The 18,684-nt window shown below is 44.2% G+C and overlaps 1 protein-coding gene across 3 annotated transcripts in view; it reads left to right on the top strand.

Moving 5' to 3' along the window:
- The window catches only part of FANCI (FA complementation group I), a 26,272-nt gene continuing 7,588 nt past the window's right edge, over positions 1 to 18,684 (top strand). For 2 of the 3 annotated variants that reach the window (XM_067305858.1, XM_067305859.1), the window contains exons 1-26: positions 1 to 159; positions 336 to 408; positions 995 to 1,125; positions 1,533 to 1,689; positions 1,771 to 1,828; positions 2,399 to 2,440; positions 3,316 to 3,439; positions 4,353 to 4,438; positions 4,606 to 4,738; positions 4,998 to 5,090; positions 5,608 to 5,744; positions 6,595 to 6,775; positions 7,340 to 7,427; positions 7,982 to 8,112; positions 8,753 to 8,823; positions 9,755 to 9,869; positions 10,255 to 10,377; positions 11,468 to 11,536; positions 12,790 to 12,891; positions 13,738 to 13,923; positions 14,018 to 14,139; positions 14,549 to 14,713; positions 15,345 to 15,524; positions 16,756 to 16,919; positions 17,327 to 17,403; positions 17,912 to 18,028. In XM_067305858.1, the coding sequence (XP_067161959.1) occupies positions 76 to 159; positions 336 to 408; positions 995 to 1,125; positions 1,533 to 1,689; positions 1,771 to 1,828; positions 2,399 to 2,440; positions 3,316 to 3,439; positions 4,353 to 4,438; positions 4,606 to 4,738; positions 4,998 to 5,090; positions 5,608 to 5,744; positions 6,595 to 6,775; positions 7,340 to 7,427; positions 7,982 to 8,112; positions 8,753 to 8,823; positions 9,755 to 9,869; positions 10,255 to 10,377; positions 11,468 to 11,536; positions 12,790 to 12,891; positions 13,738 to 13,923; positions 14,018 to 14,139; positions 14,549 to 14,713; positions 15,345 to 15,524; positions 16,756 to 16,919; positions 17,327 to 17,403; positions 17,912 to 18,028 (3,009 nt within the window). In that variant the 5' untranslated portion in view covers positions 1 to 75. The remainder of the gene's footprint in view (positions 160 to 335; positions 409 to 994; positions 1,126 to 1,532; positions 1,690 to 1,770; positions 1,829 to 2,398; positions 2,441 to 3,315; positions 3,440 to 4,352; positions 4,439 to 4,605; positions 4,739 to 4,997; positions 5,091 to 5,607; positions 5,745 to 6,594; positions 6,776 to 7,339; positions 7,428 to 7,981; positions 8,113 to 8,752; positions 8,824 to 9,754; positions 9,870 to 10,254; positions 10,378 to 11,467; positions 11,537 to 12,789; positions 12,892 to 13,737; positions 13,924 to 14,017; positions 14,140 to 14,548; positions 14,714 to 15,344; positions 15,525 to 16,755; positions 16,920 to 17,326; positions 17,404 to 17,911; positions 18,029 to 18,684) is intronic. The other variant, XM_067305860.1, reaches the window with a different exon arrangement.

Consider the following 18,684-nt stretch of genomic DNA (forward strand, 5'->3'; position numbering starts at 1 on the left):
TCGGGGTGGCGGAGCCGAGGGCGGCGGCGGCGGCGGCGGCGCTCCCCGGGCTTTGCCCGGTCCCTTCGCGGCCCCATGGCCCAGCACATCCTGGCGCTGGCGGCCGAGGAGGCCCCCGAGCGGCTCCAGGCGGCTCTGCAGAGCCTGGGGGAGGGCGAGGTGCGGCCCCCCGGGCCGGGCCGTGCGTGTGGGGAGGGGTGTCCCGGGGCGGGCCGGGCCGGGCCGGGCCGGGCCCTGCCAGGCCTGGGTGGTTTTGCCCAGAGGCCGGGGGTGAAAGGCGGTGAGGGCCCTGCAGCTAGGCTGGGGGAGCTCACGGTGACCCCTTCTCTTTGCAGCTGGGCGACATGGTGACAAAGCAGGCTCTGAAGGGAAGGGAGACGGCGGCTTTGCTAAGGGGGATCTTCAAAGGTGGGTGATCGCTGAGCTGCGCTTTTGGGGGGGCTGTCACCGCAGCCGCGCTGCTGAGCCGGTTGCTTACAGGCCAGCAGGATGAAGCGAGCGGGCAGCAGTTCCTGCTGTGTGAGGAAGTGTCACTTCTGGTAAGAACCAGGCAGTCAGGTTTAACATAAACATGACATCAATAAATAGCTATGGGGGAATAGGAAATTGGACTAATACACTTCTAACTTGTTGTGAGTTTGCAAGTGGGCTTTACTTTTGGGAGCCCTGAGGGGTCTGTGAGCAGAACTGAGCTGACCAGCTGGAACTTAACTGCCAAGCTGGTTTCTTCCAAAATATTGACACTTCTTGATGGTGGACAGCAGATGGAGTGAAACGATGAGTATGATAATGGCAGAGAGTGTTTCAGCTGTTTTATCCCAGAGGTTATCATTTCCTGTGCTATTTTATCTGTTTTGTCAGATAGTTAAAACTAGGAGTTGAAGTTGGGTAGCAGATTTGTTCTTCTGCTAATTTTGTGCTGTTTAGTAAGATGTTGTTACTTACGTCATTTTTTCCCATTCTTTCTTTGTTGTCTTTATTTTCTTATTATAAGGTTCCCCTTGTTCCCAGGAAAGTGGTGTTCTCAGAAGGCTTATGGTTTACAAGCATTGTGTCCCACTAGTGGAGTCAGGGGATCTGCATTTGGCCAAGGTGTCTGAAATCATAGGACTGCTGATGCTGGAGGTAGAAGCTCATTTGGGCTGGCTTTCTTGGGGTCTGCTGAATATCCTTTAATATGTAGATTGAGATGCTTCATTTGAACACTGAGGAAGATGAGTTATGTCCTATCCATGGATCTCCCCTGGACTAAGTTAGTTAATTTTGGAATTTGCTGTGTACATGTGATTATCAATGGATATTTGGACATAGACTCAAAACCTCAAACCTATAATTAAATTAACTTGACTTACTGCTCAGTTCTGTAAAGGACATCATAAAACAGAGGGCTTGGAGGTGAATTCCCATTTTATCTTATGAATGCTGCACTGTAAAATGTTGCCCGTTGCTGAGTTTTGGTGATCATTTGGACATACATGTGGAATTCTCTTGTGTGCTGCCTCAGGCTCTTGTATTATTGTATCTTCTACCAGGCTCGCCAGCTGCCAGGCCGTGCGTTGGCCGAACTTGCCACCTTCTTTGTTGATGTTATTAAAGGAGGCAGCCTATCTAATGGGAAATCCTTGGAGTTGTTTTCCACTGTTCTTACTGCACTGGCCAGTTCTAAGGAGTGCCTGGCTTATGGGAAAGGTATCTCTGATCTTCTTCTCCCTATTCTGTCCTCATTCCCTCTGGAATGTGCTCCTAAAAGATTTTTTTTTTTTTTTTCAGGTGAACTGAATGGGGAAGAATTTAAGAAACAGCTGATAAATACCCTCTGCTCCAGCAAGTATGTACATCTCTGCCAGCTCTTCCATACTTAGTTTGCTTAAAAAGCAGTCAGTGCCTAGTCCTATTTGTCTTTTTACAGAATTGCCCGTGGTATCATATGGGTTCTGTCAGAATTAGAAGCATTTGTAGCACCTTCATCCTCTTAGTTATATGGCAAAATGATGCGTTTCATTTTGTCCTTTGAAAAGTGGCCAGCCTGAACTGGACATCACCTGCTCTGTCCTGTCCTGTTCTGCTCTGTTTGAATCTGTCTCCTCCATGACAGTGTCTCCTCTGGCTGGGAGGGCAAGGGAACACCTTGTTCCCAGATCTTGTCATATTGCTGCATGAATTGATCTTGGGAAGTGCTTGATTTTTCTCCTTTCTAGATACTTTTTGAGGGGGCCAGAGCAGTTCAAAACTGCTCTAAGTCTGGGTGATTAACAGGTAGCAGTGGTGATTTCTGGTGGAAATTTCATTTCAGAAAGTAACGGGGAAATGGTGGAATTGAATAACTGTGTATGAGGAGGGCAGGGATCAATAATAATTCTGCTTGCTCCGGTGTTGTGAGGTATTTTTGTTTTACTAGGTGGGATCCTCGGAGTGTCATTCATCTTGCCAACATGTTCAGGTAAGTTTTTTTTTTCCTCCAGCACTGGCACTTTCTTGTGCCGCAGCCATCTCCATGTCCTGTTTCAAGTGCCGCTTGTGGAAAGTGTGAATAGTGAGTGGGTCTGTACCCTACCAGGTACAGCCCTGTGAATGGTTTCATTGATGAACATACAGATCATATCCATTTTGATACAAAATACAGCTGGGCAGGCATGCTCTGGAGACAGCTCTGAGGCTTAATGTTTTTCCCAACTTGTGAGAGCCACTTCTTTAGTGGCTGTTCTGCTGCTTAGGAGCAGACTTTTGCATACATTATTTTGTACGCTTATGTTTAAAAAACAAACAAAAAAACCCAAAAAGCCCAAAACAAAACTAGTCACTTCTGCCTTTGCATTAGTGCTTCCAAGGAAGACTATATTTTCTGGCTTTTAGTGTGAGCTTCACCTATTTATCTCCTTTCTTAATGACCTCTGTCACACCAAGTGAGGGCACTAAAATCCTTCTGAAATCCTTCACTTATTTCTCATAAGAGTGTTGCTGGTTGTTCTTGATTAGACCTGTGGAGCAACCAGTGTTCACATGGGTGCATGACTGTACTGGTTTTGCTCCTTGAGTATAGTTGACTTTGGAGTTGTGGCTTTTATTCCATGCCTTGATAAATTAGTAGTGCACTAATGGACAAGCATAATGTGAGGAAGATCCAAGCATGGAAGGTTGGAACAGGATCCTAGGACAGTGGCAGTGTACTGAGGGATCTATGGCAACTGCTTTTGATGAGGATCTTGGGGATCACTAGCTGCCTGGACCTTAAGGCTCTTTAGTTACAGTTAAATCTGCAATTCGGTTCTGGAGGAAATTAATGAAAATGATTAAGCTGCATCTTTGATTCTACAGGGATGTCCCACTAACAGCAGAGGAGCTGCAGTTTGTAGTGGAAAAGGTCCTGAGGATGTTCTCCAAATTAGACCTCCAGGAAATTCCTCCTTTGGTCTATCAGCTGCTGCTGCTCTCTGCAAAGGTAAAAGCTCACAGGAGATGGCCTTCCCTTAAGCATGCATCATAAGAAAGAATATACGCAGATTGAGCTACAGGCTGGATTTTGGGGAGGATTCTGATTGCTCCCAAATGGTGCTGTGGGAAGCAGGATAGAGCAAGACTTATTTGAGGTTTTTTCTTAACTTCTAGCCTGAGGAAGCTGACTGAGTGCTCTGAGGAAGATTCAGTCTTGTTCTTCCTAGCAGAGAACTGTGACAAGGAACCTTTAGGAATGAAGGGATGAACACAGACCCAGGAGATAGCAGAGAGGATTGTTTTCAATATTCTAAAGTATGGATTTGCTCACTTTTTGGGATCTACTCACTTCTGGTACAATAATAGTTCATGCAGTATAACACTTCTGGGTTGTATTCTGGCTTGTACTGGAATTGTCTCATTTTTGTGCTCTTTCTGCAAGCAGAGGCTGCCAATGATGTAATTGTCTTTCAACAGGGTGATGTGGCTCTTTTGCTTGCTTCATTTTGTGACTGAGCCAAAACAAAAGTGATCCAGGCAGAGACAAATGACGTGTGTTATAAGAGGTCATTTTGATCTACTGGCCAAAATATAATGGTTTAAGTTTCAGAGTTTGAAAGCCCTCTGAATTGATTATAACATAAAGGAACCTTTCTAATTAGTAATAATAACTTAAAAAAAAACCCTGAGAACTTCAAATCCAGCTTCTTCCAACTCTTTGGTAAGTGCAATCAAAAGAAATATGCAAACTAAACCAGAGTCACTTCATATGGAAATGAGCAGCCTAGGAGCCCCACTACAGCAATTTAAGAAAGGAAATAGAGGATACTATGACATTTGTAATTGATGTGAGAATAGAGCGTATTTCTCTGGCAAACTGCAGAACGTGCCGTGGCTTAATGTAATGTCCTGCCTTGCAGGGCAGTAAGAAGGCTGTTTTAGAAGGAATCATCAGTTTTTTCAATCAGCTGGATAAGAGACAAAAGGAAGAACAGAGGGCTCCACAGTAAGTTCTTTTCCTGTCATCCTACCTGCATATTTATAAATCACCCGTGTTCTGCCCCGTGCTCCTTGAATGTGAACTGTCAAACTTTGCACAAGTATGTCCTTCTTGATATTTAAGAAATGGTTTGTGATGTTGAATGGCTCTGTTTTTTCTGATAAATCTTATAGATCAGTGGACCTTGAAGTAGCCACCATGCCCTTAGACCAGCTCCGCCATGTGGAAGGCACTGTTATTCTCCATATCGTTTCTGTTATCAACCTGGATCAGGACCTAGGCGAGGAACTAATCAGACATCTAAAGGTAGGACAAAGGTAGGGCAGGCACTGTACTTGAAGCAGAGCTTTTAAAATCAACTTAATTGGTTTTCTAGAGGAGGGATTTAATCATTTGTATGGTCACAGTCATATTAACCTTAGCAAGTGCTATGGTATGTTTGAAGAGACGCGTCCCTTTCTACTCCAAAAGAGCAGTGTGATATCAGCGTAGTGGTGTCCTTGAAGTTGCGGGATGTTGCAATTGCAGCTAACAAGCTTTTTGACTATTACTTGCTATTCTCTAGACTGAACAACAAAAGGATCCTTGTACAGCCCTGTGTCCCTTCAGTGTGGCTCTTTTGCTATCGGTGGCAGTAAAACACAGACTGCAAGAGCAGGTAGGTGTGTGATCAGAATGCAGAGAGCTTCCGTGTGGATGTACACAATCCTCCTTGTAGGGGAAAGGAAGAATGGTCAGGTGATAGTCCCATCAGAATCTGGGTGAAAAATGGCTTCAGGATGCTTGTGAAGAGGGACAAATTCAGTTAGATCATTGGTATGCTGTAGTTTACTGAATACTAAAAGAGACTCTGAAGCAATATTAGAGTTCTCCAGAGTCATGATTCTTGTGAGCTGGTGTAATAGGATAAAAAGAAAAGCAGTGTCTTCTTTTTTAATGTTTTTAGCTCTATGGTAGCCACAGTCCAAAACCACAGGGCATGTGGTAGCAAGTTACCTTCCTTGAGGAACTTAGTGAGGCTGGTGTAACAGTCCTGAGAAATAAGTGAGTTAAGATTTTTGGCAGCCTGTGCTGGGACTTGTGCTTTGTCTGATGCTCTTACTGGAGCTTACTCAAGACTATATAAATCCAATTTCAAAGATATTGTCCTCACTGTCACTGACTTTATATTCCAGATATTTGATTTCTTGAAAACATCAATCATGAGAAGCTGCAAGGACCTGCAGTTCCTTCAGGGCTCCAGGTTTCTGCAGGATTTGTTTCCTCAAAAGTATGATGTTACTGCTATAATTCTGGAAGTGGTAGAAAACAGGTGAGTTGCTGATATGTGCTGCAGCATGCTCAATGGGCTTTGGGAGGGGGAGAGTTTCAGCCTTGCTAGAATGCTCTGGGATCCTAAATACTGCCCAAAAGGTGCTAGCACGGAACACTGTCAAAATCCAAAGCTTTTATCATAGTTTTATATTAGTGAATTAAAACAAAAAAAACAAAAAAAAACTATAGGGATGTATCTGCCCTCCCCACCCCAGATCTCAGCATCTAGTGGTACAGGGGACTAAGCTGATCAGGAGCCGATCTGTTTCTTAATGGGACAGCAGCTGACAGGCTGGCAGTATGAGTCATGCCGCCCGCTGTAGTTCGTGTTCTGATCAAGGGATAAGCGATAGGTTCACTGTTTGTTTCCCCTGACATGGTTAGTCCTCTTAAACATCCAGGCGGATGGCTCTGAGATTTGTCATCAGTTGTCCTTTAGTTTGATGTAAGGATTTCTTCTCTCTTCCTTTCTGACTTGAAGACTCAGGATCTGTGCCTCAGATCGTTACGCCTGTGATTTATGCCTCCCAACTATATCTCGGTGTCATGTTCAGATGAGGCATGAGTGCACACTGTTCCCTGTAGGAAGGAAACCTTTGGAGTGTAAAGGAAGTCTGGTGGCTGGAAAACCAGTATTGCAAGATGTGTTGTGCCAAGCACCTGCCCCTCAGCTTAAACATAGGCACAGGGTTGTGAGGGATGTCATCTCACCGGGCCTGATCAAGCATCTCTTGCTGCTGCTTTGGACACTGGCATGACTACAGAAGATTTTACTATTGACTGCTCTGATCCAAACTTCTTCTGTGATTAAGTTGTTTATTTCCTGGTCTGTTTAATGTTCTCCTCAGTGCATTTGGCTGGGACCATGTTACTCAGGGGCTTGTGGATCTCGGCTTCAGCCTAATGGAATCGTATGAACCAAAAAAGCCATTTGGAGGAAAAGTTGCTGAGACCAGTTATGGCCTGTCAAAAACGCCAGCCCAGCAGGCTTGTAGACTCGGAGCGAGTATCCTGCTGGAAACCTTTAAGGTAGAGTACAGTTTGGAGAGTTTTCTTTGGGGGAAACTCTGTTCTTACTATCTTTTGATAAATAGTGTCAAAATCTCGCCTGCCTGAGTGCTTTACAAATGATACTAGTTTTAATCTCCTGTTTTCTCCTATCCAGCTGGAAGAGGTCTTCTTTATAAAGACTTAGTGTTCCATCTAGCATGATATTTGGGTAATCCCTATTACAGAATCTGAGAAACTACAGAGAAGGTAGAGAAATTGAAAAGTACAAAGAAAATCTGATGGAGCTGGGAATAAAACCAACCTCTTTACTTAAGTGATAAATTTGCATCTCGCAGATGACTTGCCCCAGTATGTTCCTAGTGTATTGTGCATGCCTCACTTATGTGCTGGTTCTGACTAGACTAGGATGAAATCTGAATCAGTCCGTGTGAATATAGCTGAAGGGGGCTGCTGGCAACCAGTCCCAGTTTACCTTTTAGATGTAGATTTGCTTTGTACTAGACAGTGCCTGTGCTCTGACCAACAGGAGTATCTTAGATTTTTGTGGATTTTGAATTTATTTATTGTTCTTTCTCATTTCAGGTCCACGAGCCCATCAGAAGTGATATTCTTGAGCAGGTTCTGAACAGAGTCCTCACAAAAGCAGCTTCTCCTGTCAGCCACTTCATAGGTAACAGGAAAAAGAGAGAAGTGTGTCCTGTTCTGTGGGCACTCAGAACGTGGCTTCTCAGAACAAATTCCTGCTGAAGTGACCTGAAGCCAAGAAAATCAGTTGTTCCTTCCCCTCTCTTACCGAGCAGTCAGCTACCTCAGATCACCTTGCATTTATCACAGGATGAAAGCGTGTGTGCAGGCAGTTGCCATGGAACAGCTGACGCACAGATATCCGTCAGTAATTTGCTACAGGTTCTTAGCCTTGTGATCCTCCTCACCCTTGGGAAGGTGCTTGGGAGTCCCTAGGGCTGCCAAGATGCCTGTGCTGCAGCCTTGTCTTATACCTCAGTGCCCTCTGGTGGGGTAGCAGGGTTGCGGGTATGTTGCAGTTTGTGCTTGCAGAATTTCTCAGATTATCAATGCTCATCTCATCATGACCTCTTCATTTAATGGAAGGGTTTTGATTATTCTATAATTGTTATCCCTACAAAAATCTCTTGCCCTGTTCCTTAATGTAGACCTTTTTTTGCCCTTGGTAGCAGCTGCTCCTTTTGCCATTTTATTTTTCAGACTTGCTGTCCAATATTGTTGTGTCTGCTCCTCTTGTGCTTCAGAATTCATCCTCCAAAGTCACAGAGACCTTTGACAACTTGTCCTTTCTGCCCCTCGATACAGTGCAAGGGCTGCTCAGGGCAGTACAGGTAAAGCTCTGTGTTTCTCCATGAATGTCTTTGTTAGCTTAGTTCCAATGATAGCTCTAGGCCACAATTATATGCTTGGCCTGATAACTGTTCTTGCAAAATAAGCTGTGATGCTCTGCTGTAGGTTCTTCAGAGTAGCACGGAACTGCTCTTCAGGTATGGATTTGCATGTGCCCTCTAGCAAAAAGCATATCGTACAGGAGCTGCTCTGTGCTGACCTTTCATCTGGAAGATTCCCAGATGCTACTCAGTATAGAAATCTAGGTATACAGTGTGCAGCTGAACAGCTGTGGCTGCTGCTTTGATTTGTCTCCATCCAAGCTCCACGTCAGTATTTCTCTTTTCCTGGGCTGAAATATTGCCCTGGGGTTAAACTTCTACCTGCTTAGCCCAATTTGGGGACAACAGTTCTTTCCCAGACCCTTACATCATATTCTCGCTAACCTGCTAAGGTGTGTTGCTGTTATAGCTCTCTGGTTTTTATTTTATATGGTTTTAAAAATACTTTGTCTTTCCTACTATATTGATAACAGTGTTGGAAATGTAAGGCCAGATGGGCCTGGGGAAGATGAGCTCACCTGCACCCAGGGCTTGGCATGCCTTAATGCTTTTTTTCTCCAAAGTATCTGTTCCTTTCCAGCCCCTGCTTAAAGTCAGCATGTCAGTGAGGGACGCCCTGATACTTGTTCTCCATAAAGCTATCTTTTCCAGGTAAGCTGGAAAGGGAATTCTTTGAAAAGGTTTCTGCAACTTGTTTACATTTTTTGGAGCTGAAATAAATTTTGCTGTTTTGGATAATAGTCTTCTTGCTATGTTCTTCCTATAAGAAAGTGGTTACATTTCCTTCCCCATTAGCCTGGGACCGTAATGCAATCACAGATCTACCCAATGAGACAAAAATCCCAGCGCCTGGCTGGATGGGTCTTGGAAATTCAGAAAGCTATTGGGAAATTCAAATAAGATGACAAAATTAAAAACAGTTCCAGTATGTGTCTACACAGCTGAGTATGTCCAGATGCTAGGAAGAGTCCAGAAGGAACCACTGACTCAGAATGCTGAGCTGCCACCTTCCCTCTGATCCTTTACTAAGTGGTAGAAAAGTAGGCTTGTTGTCTTGGTAATGCTTTGAGCAGTACATCCTGCTGTCTTCATAATGCTGTGATCATAGACAGGATTTTGTTAAGCAGGGGCTGCCTGGTTATGAATACAGAATTCATAATTTATAATTATTTTTCAATGCAAAGGCCTTGGTCTTGGGGAAAGATCTGCAGTTTCAGGGAGCAAAGCAAAACACCAGTTTTTTGTTAAGAATTTTCCATTTCTGACAAGTACAAGAGTGCTGTGAGAAGCTCCTTTTCAAGTTTTCATGGGTCATTTAATGCTTGGGTCTCTGTCTGGGGTTCTGGCAAGGGCAGAAAGGAAATTGAATGTTGTGAGAGTGAAGAGCTAAGGAGTTCCCAGCAAACTGCTGAGCTCTTAACTGCCTGGAACTGTGTTGCTGTCCTGGGAAATGTGGTTCCATTTGGCCTGTTCGCTCCGTATTTGTGGACTCTTTATCATAATTGAGTTGGTGGTCTTTCTTCTTCTGAGCTTCTTGCTTCTGTTTTTCCTTAAGCTGCTCTTTTTTCTCCCTGACTGACAGGCAGCTTGATGCTCGTAAAGCTGCAGTTGCTGGCTTTTTACTTCTGCTGAGAAATTTCAAGGTTCTGGGCAGCCTGTCCTCTTCCCAGTGCAGCCAGGCCATTGGTGCCACTCAGGTGAGTGTTGTTCTGCAACCCCTGGTGCAGATGTGTGAGACAGTCTCACATATCATATGCACTGTTTGAAACATCTCAGTGCGGAGTGTTTCCCCCAAATCAAAATATAACTCCAGTAAGGGTTAGTGCTGGAGGGAAAGTTTTTGGAAATGCAGTGTCCAAAGGGAAGCTGGTCTAGGGATGTAGCCTCTCGGAGTCGTTATCTTTTACAGCGTCAGTATGCTGTGGAGCATTCACACTGCTCCATGATGATGGTGCAGAGCCTGACACCATGCTAAGGACTATCACAATGATTGTTTAGGGGTCAGGCCCCTAATCACCTTCCTTCTGTGTTGTGATATTTGAGAATTGTACCCAGTATAATGTGACTAATCTTCCCTCTCAGGTCCAGGCAGATGTTCATGCCTGCTATAATTCTGCAGCTAATGAGGCCTTCTGCCTTGAAATCCTGGGCAGCCTGAGGCGATGTTTGAGCCAGCAAGCAGATGTCCGACTCATGCTATATGAGGTAAACACAGATCCTTCAATCTCCTTTTAAATAACTACTAGCTTTTCTGTAGTCTGGTTCTGTTGTAGCTCCGGGTCAATAATGACCATGTTATTGTGGAAAAGGATCCCTCATCCCGTGTTCTTCATGGGACACGTGCATATCCCAGAGACTATATTTTTTTTTCAGTTCTCCTGCTTCTCTTTATTTTGGACTATTCTAAGCCTGAAGGCATTCATGTATCTTCCTTATTTGATGCATTGCTTGATAGTTAAAATGTGTCAGTCTCTCCTCCTTTGGTGTGGCCCAGGAAATGGAAAGCATATTTGGTGCCCAGTGGGGAGTAATGTTATAACAGGCATTGGAATAAGAGTAGTGTTGCTGGGAGTTAATGATAGACTCCAAAGAGAGGGCCCTGGCAGGAGAGTATGGGCGAAATTCCTTAATGACTCCCGAAGGGATCTGCCTTCTCCCTTCCTTTTGCAACTTCTCTAATGTATATCTTGTGACAAAGGGCCTAATATAAAGAGCAATTTGCAGGTGCGTATCTTAGCTGCTGAGGTAACTAGGGGGTACCAGCTTTGAGGAAAGGAAAACTCTTTAGGTCAGAGAGATTTTGTGTTCTTCCTTGACTTTCTTGGACTGACTTTTGGTGAGCTGTGAGTTTTTGATATGTTTGTTGGTGTGGCTACAGGTCTTGCACTTGCTTTATCTGTCCGCTGAGATTTCTCTGGCTAAAGGATTTTTGCCTCCTCCAGTTTCCCCACTGGGTTGTTTTGCCTTTGAACCACGATTTCACAGTTTGAAGTTGGATCTAGTGCTAGTGTTAAATAGCATGGAAAGTCACTCTGGGCTTGATGCCACCACTGCTAGGGAGATGCAGCTTGTGAGAGGGCACCGTGAGGAAATTCGTACTCTTTGCGATTCATACCTTCTTTCTGTTGTGCCGTTGCTTCCCCAGGTATGGGGCTTTACACTGAGCACACTTTTACTTGCTTATCATTACTTGCAGTGCCAAAGGGTTGTTGCCATCTTGTGACGCCAACCTGTTATGCATATGGTCATTTTTCTTTGTCGTGTAAGCCAACCTATCCTTTCTTCCCGTCTTCAGGGCTTTTATGATGTCCTTCGTAGGAACTCCCAGCTTGCCAGCTCCATAATGCAAACACTCTTGTCCCAGGTAAAGTACCACTCTGTGACATGCCTGCAGAGGGCTCTAAGAATTCTGGACTGCAACCAGTATAACAAGCAATTCAGGTTAAATATCAGGAAAATAGTTCTCTCCCTTTCACTCCAAGGATGCTTAAGTGCTGCGGCAATCCTATAGGGAGGTGTTAGAATCCCTGCCATACTCGGAGAGTAGGCTAGGTAAACATCTGTGGCAAGCAGTTCACATCCTGTTTCAGATGGAAGAGCAAGGATCTCTTGGAGCCCCTTCCAATCCTTCAGTTCTGTGATTCTGAGGAGCCTGCGGCCCAGCAAAGTGCTTTGTGTGTTCCATCTTTCTTAGCTGTGCACAGCAGTTACCCTCCCCTACTTTCCCAAGGATGTGTGCTTACATAGTAATTATCATTGCTGTCCGCCCATAGGGAAGGTATCCAAGTCCGTGTAGGATCTAGGAGGATTAACTCATCCCCCAACAGCGTTGCTCATGGCAACAAGACAATCACATTTCCTCAATCCATTGGACAGATTGTGCTTTCTTTGAGACAAGTAATTTTCTTCCCTTTAATCATCTGTAGAGTTCACGCTGACTAATTCCAGCTTTCCCAGCCATGCCAGTATAGGGTCTGAGAAGGGAACAAGAACAGAGCCAAGGCAGCTTCTAGGTATTAGAGGGCACTTGATGGGAACTTGATGTAAATGTATAAAATTTTATAGCATCATTATATATAACTTCCCCTATTCAATTCTGATCCTGTATCAGTACTTGGAGCATATCTCCTTCCTGTGGGGTGCCAAACAGCCAGGAATTTTTGCAAGCATGGTCTCAAATGGATTTGTTACAGTGCTAAGTGTCACCTCCATAATTGGCTGCATCCCCAAGCTAAGAAGCTGGATGTCATAACAGGGCCAAGCATTCAGCATGTGTGCAGGGGAACAGAAGTGGTTACTGATCCTTGCTGATTAAAGGACAGGTGACACTGCAGGTGAAATGCAAGCGATGTTGCATGTTGAAGCAACACAAGAGCAAGTGGTTAGATTGACCTATCATGCTAAGAGGCCAAGAGGCACGTGAGCAACTAAACAGGGGATTTTAGTTACTAATACAGCAGATGCCCTGGCTCAGGTACATGTATGGTCCCATTATCATAGTGCCAGTTTTCCCTCTGTGGAATGGAATACAAAGTTCTTTCATGTTCTGTATTGAAACAACCAAAGAAGTTCAGTTACTAAGTAACTGGTTATTTTTATTTCTTGTTTATGTGACAGATAAAGCAATATTACTTGCCCCAACCAGACCTACTGCCCCCACTGAAACTTGAGGGATGTATTATGGCTCAAGGAGATCAAGTCTTTCTGCAAGAACCACTGGTAAGAGCTATACAGGCTGGCCACAACTGCAAGCTCCTCTGTTTCATAGGTTTTCAGTTGTGCTCCTACATGAGTTGAGTATCTTGTGTTTCTTTACTCCCTCCTAGCTTGGAGCAATTGTTTTAATGATAACAGAGCTGAGCATCTCATCCCTGTCTCAGGTTATCTACTAGAATTCTGTTTGTTAAGTGATTTGGGGGACCAGTGTGAAAATTGCTCTAGGAATAGTGTAGTTCTGTTATCCTCTGTTGAGCTAACCCTATTTTTTTTCTTCCATCAACTTAATTCTAAGCAGAATAATAGGACAGTGTGTGTGTGTCTGGGGGAAAAGGAATCTGCCCTTTGATCTTGCTCCTTTGATATTGCTGAAGATGAGATCTCGATGATTCCTAGGATTTTCAAGGGAACAAATTCAAATTCATAACTTTGTTCTTCCCTAAGGAAGCTTCCATGCTGTGCTGCAATAGCACGCCCAGGAAGGGAGCAGACATGTCAGCTAGAGTGAGGGCTCTTTTGGAAATTCCCTCTCCATCTCCTCCAGCAGTTGAGGTAGCTGGGTTGCAGGAGCAGTGAGAGCTAAGCCTGCACATCCTGTATAGGCAAGTTCATGCATGTAACATTGTCTGAAAACCTTTATTAAAACTGGGTAACTGTGTGTAGGATTACAGAAAGTCTCTTCTGGGAATGAGACATGCTCTTGAGACCCATATAAACTTGTGAAGAGAGCTATGGCCCTTTGCATCAAACTATAATAGTCTAGCTGTGGTGTGGGACAGTCTGTTCCACTTCTGCCAGTGACCTCCAGCTAGAAGGCTGAATGTGTGACTGTGTGGCTGCTTCCTTCAGGCTCATCTGCTCAGCTGTATCCAACACTGTCTAGCCTGGTATAAGAACACTGTGCATCTACACCAAGGAGTGGAAGATGATGAGGAGGAGGAGGAGGAGGATGTGGGATTTCAGCAAAACTTTGAAGAGATGCTAGATTCTGTCACACGACGAATGATCAAGAGTGAGCTGGAAGACTTCGAACTGGTAAATCAGATTTTCAGTTTGACTTGATGGAAGAAGACACTGAGTTCTTGTCAGGTTTTGAAAAGGTTTTCACTTTTTTTGCTTGTTATCTTAGGATAAATCAGCAGATTTTTCTCTGTCTTCTGGTGTTGGTGTGAAGAATAATATCTATGCCATCTTGGTGATGGGAATCTGTGAGGTCCTGATTGAGTACAATTTCAACATAGGGAATTTCAGGTAAAACATCAAATCTTGCCCTTCAGCACTAGCTGTGCTATGCTGTGCCTAGCTCTTCAGAGCACAGGGGAGACACTCTTTGCAAATACAGGAAAATATTGCCAACATGGAAACAGAATGTTGCTTTCCTTGTTTGTGTGCCTTGTGGCACAGACTTTCACAGAACCTTGGGGAATGTCTTTCTTTTGAATGTCATTGTGCATTGCAGGAGATGTGATGTGACATTTTGTAGAAGGGCAGATCAAGAAGGAATGGATAGGATACACCCTGTTTGGAAGGCAGGGAGATGTAATATGTCATGGTTATATCATCTAGAAAGTGTCTTTATGTAATTTGCAACTAAAGGTTCAAATGGGGAACCAGTAAGACTGGATTTCCTCCATTAATGCTTTCTATTGTTTTGTTGCAGTAAGAACAAATTTGACGATGTCCTAGGTCTGTTTACATGTTACAACAAACTGTCTGAAATCTTGAAGGAGAAAGCTGGAAAGAACAAATCCATCTTAGGCAACAAAACTGCTCGGAGCTTCCTGTCCATGGGTTTTGTATCTACTCTGCTTACAGCTCTGTTCAGGTGAGAAGCTGTCACAGCTGGAGTAGCTTGAAGGCCTACCCACAAGCCATTTTCATGGTGTCTGCATGCTGGCTCTCTTGTGCTCCATATGCACAGCACAGCTGTTTTATTTCTGTACAAAGCATGATGAGTAACAGCACTCATTGTCTGGAGAGCATCATAGCCCAGGCAGAAATTGTAGCCATGCAAGCAGTGACACACCAGCTTCCCTGCTCATGACTTGTAAGACATTGGAGAGTTTCTGCTCTTTCAATCCTTGCCCATTCCCAGGCATCAAACTCAGGGTTGAGCTTGAGTCCTTTACAGAACAGAGGTAGACATCAGTTCCAGCCATGTCTGTTAGTATGTTTGGGCAGGCTGGTGGAACTCTGTCCTCCGAGTGTTTACTACAAGCTACCAAAACAAATAGTCTTTTCCGCTGAATAGAGCTAGCAATTTTATTTGTGGATCAATACAATTTTTAATCTTGTGTGGCAAACTGAAAACAGGCAGTAGGTATAGAGATGGTTATGTTCTGTGTAGTATATTGCTTGTGACTTGAGCTCTGGTGTGCAGAGATGAAGTGATGATAGGCCATCCCTAAGCTTTTTCAGTGCATTCTCAATTCCATGATTGTGCTTTGATTCTTCAGGGACAATGCGCAAAGCCATGAGGAAAGCCTGGCGGTTCTGCGCTCCAGCACCGAGTTTTTGCGCTATGCTGTCAGTGTAGCTCTGCAGAAGGTGCAGCAACTGGAGGAGACAGGACAAACTGATGGACCAGATGGACAAAACCCTGAGAAGATGTTTCAGAACCTCTGCAGAATCACACGGTGAGTCACTGTGGAACATGAAGACATCAACCCTAAAAAGCAGTAAGGCATTTGGGGGATTTTTGATTCTCAGATGAAGCTTTGAAGGAAGAATGCAGTCCATAACTGTTGTTTGGAATGGTAATTATCTCCGGGTTGAGATCGTTGCCTTTCTTTGCTCCTGAGAAATCAAGTGTAGGCACTACGTTTTTTGTGCCAGAGTGAGTGATACAGCTCTGGTAATGATACTTGGCCTGGAAGAACCAAACCCTATCAAACTCTCATTTTTAGCCCCTTTCAGACTTTTGGCTCATCACTTATAGTCAAAGAGAAAGTAGGATGGTTACAGGCTAGATTCTTGAGACCTCTGGGATGCAATGAAGTTAAAATTCACTTCTAGCTACAGTGTAAAATAGATGTAAGAGGGACACGTGCTTTAGCAAAGCATTTGTTAGAAGTTTTGCAAGATACTCCAAGATGTTCAGGCATATAATCCTTTGGAAATCAAAGAATGTTAGGCATCGAAATGTTTTCTGGGATCTGGGTCATATTTTCATAAAGTCTCTTCAGATTTCTGACAGCAGAGAACACAAAATACAAATTGCATCTGCCCCAAAAAAGTCCAGTTTGTGTTTGGTCCCCAGTAACAGAGGCTAGTTTTGCTGCAGTCATTAGGACAGTATTTGAGCTGTGTGTTTGCATGACTGGGCACTGAAATAGAATAGGATCATCCCTGCAGGAGAGAAAACTAACAAGAAGAAAAGAGGGGAAACAGCAAGGGGAAGAAGTGGCCTTAAAGGGGCAGGAAAAAAATGTTTGGCCGTAAATAGAGGCATCTCCTTTGGGCCAAACAATTCTGATTTCTTCAAAGCTTTAACTTTGTTTTGCCTGCCTTTACCTTTCCAGTTTTATTTATGTAGAGCCCCATAGAGATACCTGACATTTCACAAATTCAAAGTGTCAAGAGAGAACAAGCTCCTTTTGTCAATGACAGATTTGACATCAGTGGTCAGTGTTAAATTATTTAGTTGTAAAACAGAAAGCAGTGTCTGTTTTGATGATATCCAAACAAAATCTGTCTTTAAAATGGATCTCTTCTCCATTGCCTTTCCTACAGGGAAAAGACCTTCAAATTCAATTATATTAAGAATATGGTCCTAAGTAGGGTCTGTGACTAGCCCTATTCTAGTTCTTGTGCTGTGCAGCCAGCTTTACTGGAGCATGTGATGTTAACTCCTCTCCCATCCCCTAGAGTTCTGCTGTGGAGATACACTTCAATTCCCGCTGTTGTTGAAGAGTCAGGGAAGAAGAAGGGCAAAAGCATCTCACTTCTGTGCTTGGAAGGTCTGCTGCGGATCTTCAACACAATGCAGCAACTGTATGCTGCCAGGATCCCCCAGTTTCTGCAAGCCCTGGGTAGGCACATGGTACCGTTCTGCTCTAGTTTCCAGCCTTTGCGTTCCAGGCCACCAATGCCCTTTATCCATAAGTAGGGAGAGGGGTTCGCTCCTTGTCCCTCGGAGGCAACGTGGGCTTAGTAGCTGTGGAGGTTTACTCTAATTCTCATTCCAGAGGCTAGTTCCAGAGTTATGTTTACCTGCTTTTATAGAACCCTCAGTCTGTCAGCAGAGGACAGTTGGTGTCTCACAGAGCATTCATCTATCTAAAGTTTGCCTTTAACACTCTTTGGTACTTGCCGCAATTTTGCAGTCTATATTCCTTCCCTAGCTGTGAGCAGTTGCAGTCTTTCCCGCTTTTGGAAATAAACCCTGTATTCTGCTCTTGGCATTTAGCTTTTTTCTCCACCCCTCTGTCTCTGCCAGATATTACTGATGGTGATGCAGAAGAAGCAGATATTAATGTCACAGAGAAAGCTGCCTTCCAGATCCGACAGTTTCAGGTAAGTACCATTGTGTGCTGCAAGTGTTCCAAAAGCACTGTTAATTCTGGCAGAAAATACTGTTAGCTCTCTCTTGCTTGACCGCTGAAATGAGTGTGTGATAGCAACTGTGATGCTCGGTGATTCACTGGCCATTCAGAAGAGTTTCTGATCCATAAGGAAAGCTTCTGCAGGGGCTCTGTGCAGAGTGGGATTGAACTGGGCATGTATTTAGGGAGCTGCATTCCTCCTAAAATGCTAGCTGTAGGGTCCTGTAGTGCAGCATACACTTACCTGAGTATTGCAAAAGTCTTACTGAATCAAACACTGGCTTTTATATAAGCACTCGTAACAAAACCCAGCACTCGCAAATGGCACTTTAGAAGAGTCCTTGTTTTATGTTCTTTGTTGTTATTCTTGAACATTGCCGATTCCTTTACCTGTTGCAGCCTCTGATTATTTGCTTCTTAAAATCACTCTGCCACAAGCACGTACACTCAGGGTCTCTGTCCTTCCTTCCCATGATCAGAGGTCTCTGGTGAATCAGTTCAGCAGTGCTGAAGATGACTTCAACTCCAAGGAAACCCAGTTGCTCATCACAGTTCTCTCCACTTTGTCCAAACTCCTCGAGCCAGCCTCTCAGCAGGTACTTCACAGCCTTTTGGGGTGGGGAAAGATGTGTGTAGTAGCCCATAGGTGTGCGAAGATTGTCAGCTTGGGTGGACGTCCGAGAGCTTTGGCATGTTTGTGCATTCTGCCTTGCCCCCAGACCAGACCCTGTCAAAGTGACAGTATTGTTACAATGTCAAGTGTTGCTCTGCCAGGTCAAATGTCTGCAAGGACAGTTAAGCACAGAAGCTGTCTTCCCACCTCCCTCCTGCATGTCCTGATCCTGCCTTTGGGCACCTTGTGTCTGAACCACTTGTTCTTCTGAGCAGAGACTCCTAATAGAGCCTAGATATGGTATGGCTTCCACATGGGAATAAATCCAAACAAAGCCTGCAGACCTGTGACCAGTCCAAATGCAGCTCTTCAGAAAGGACTGGCTGAGTGCCTAATCCATTCCATGCATGGAGACCTTTTCTGAAGTTTAGAGGTGCCCCAATTTTGCAAGCTAGAGACTGCACTAAAAGTGTGCCAGAAGTCTGGAGTCATCATTTAATTTAAATTAAATGGAGCTTTTATTCTGTCCAAGGGAATGTATAGCCATTCATATGTCCTGGATCTCAGCTTGTTGGAAGGTGAAGTGTGCCTTGTGGAACTTCACAGAGCATGGCTGAGTGCCCTTCTGCCAGAAGGGGA

Source organism: Apteryx mantelli, chromosome 15 (genome assembly GCF_036417845.1).
Source record: "Apteryx mantelli isolate bAptMan1 chromosome 15, bAptMan1.hap1, whole genome shotgun sequence".
Lineage (NCBI taxonomy): Eukaryota > Metazoa > Chordata > Aves > Apterygiformes > Apterygidae > Apteryx > Apteryx mantelli.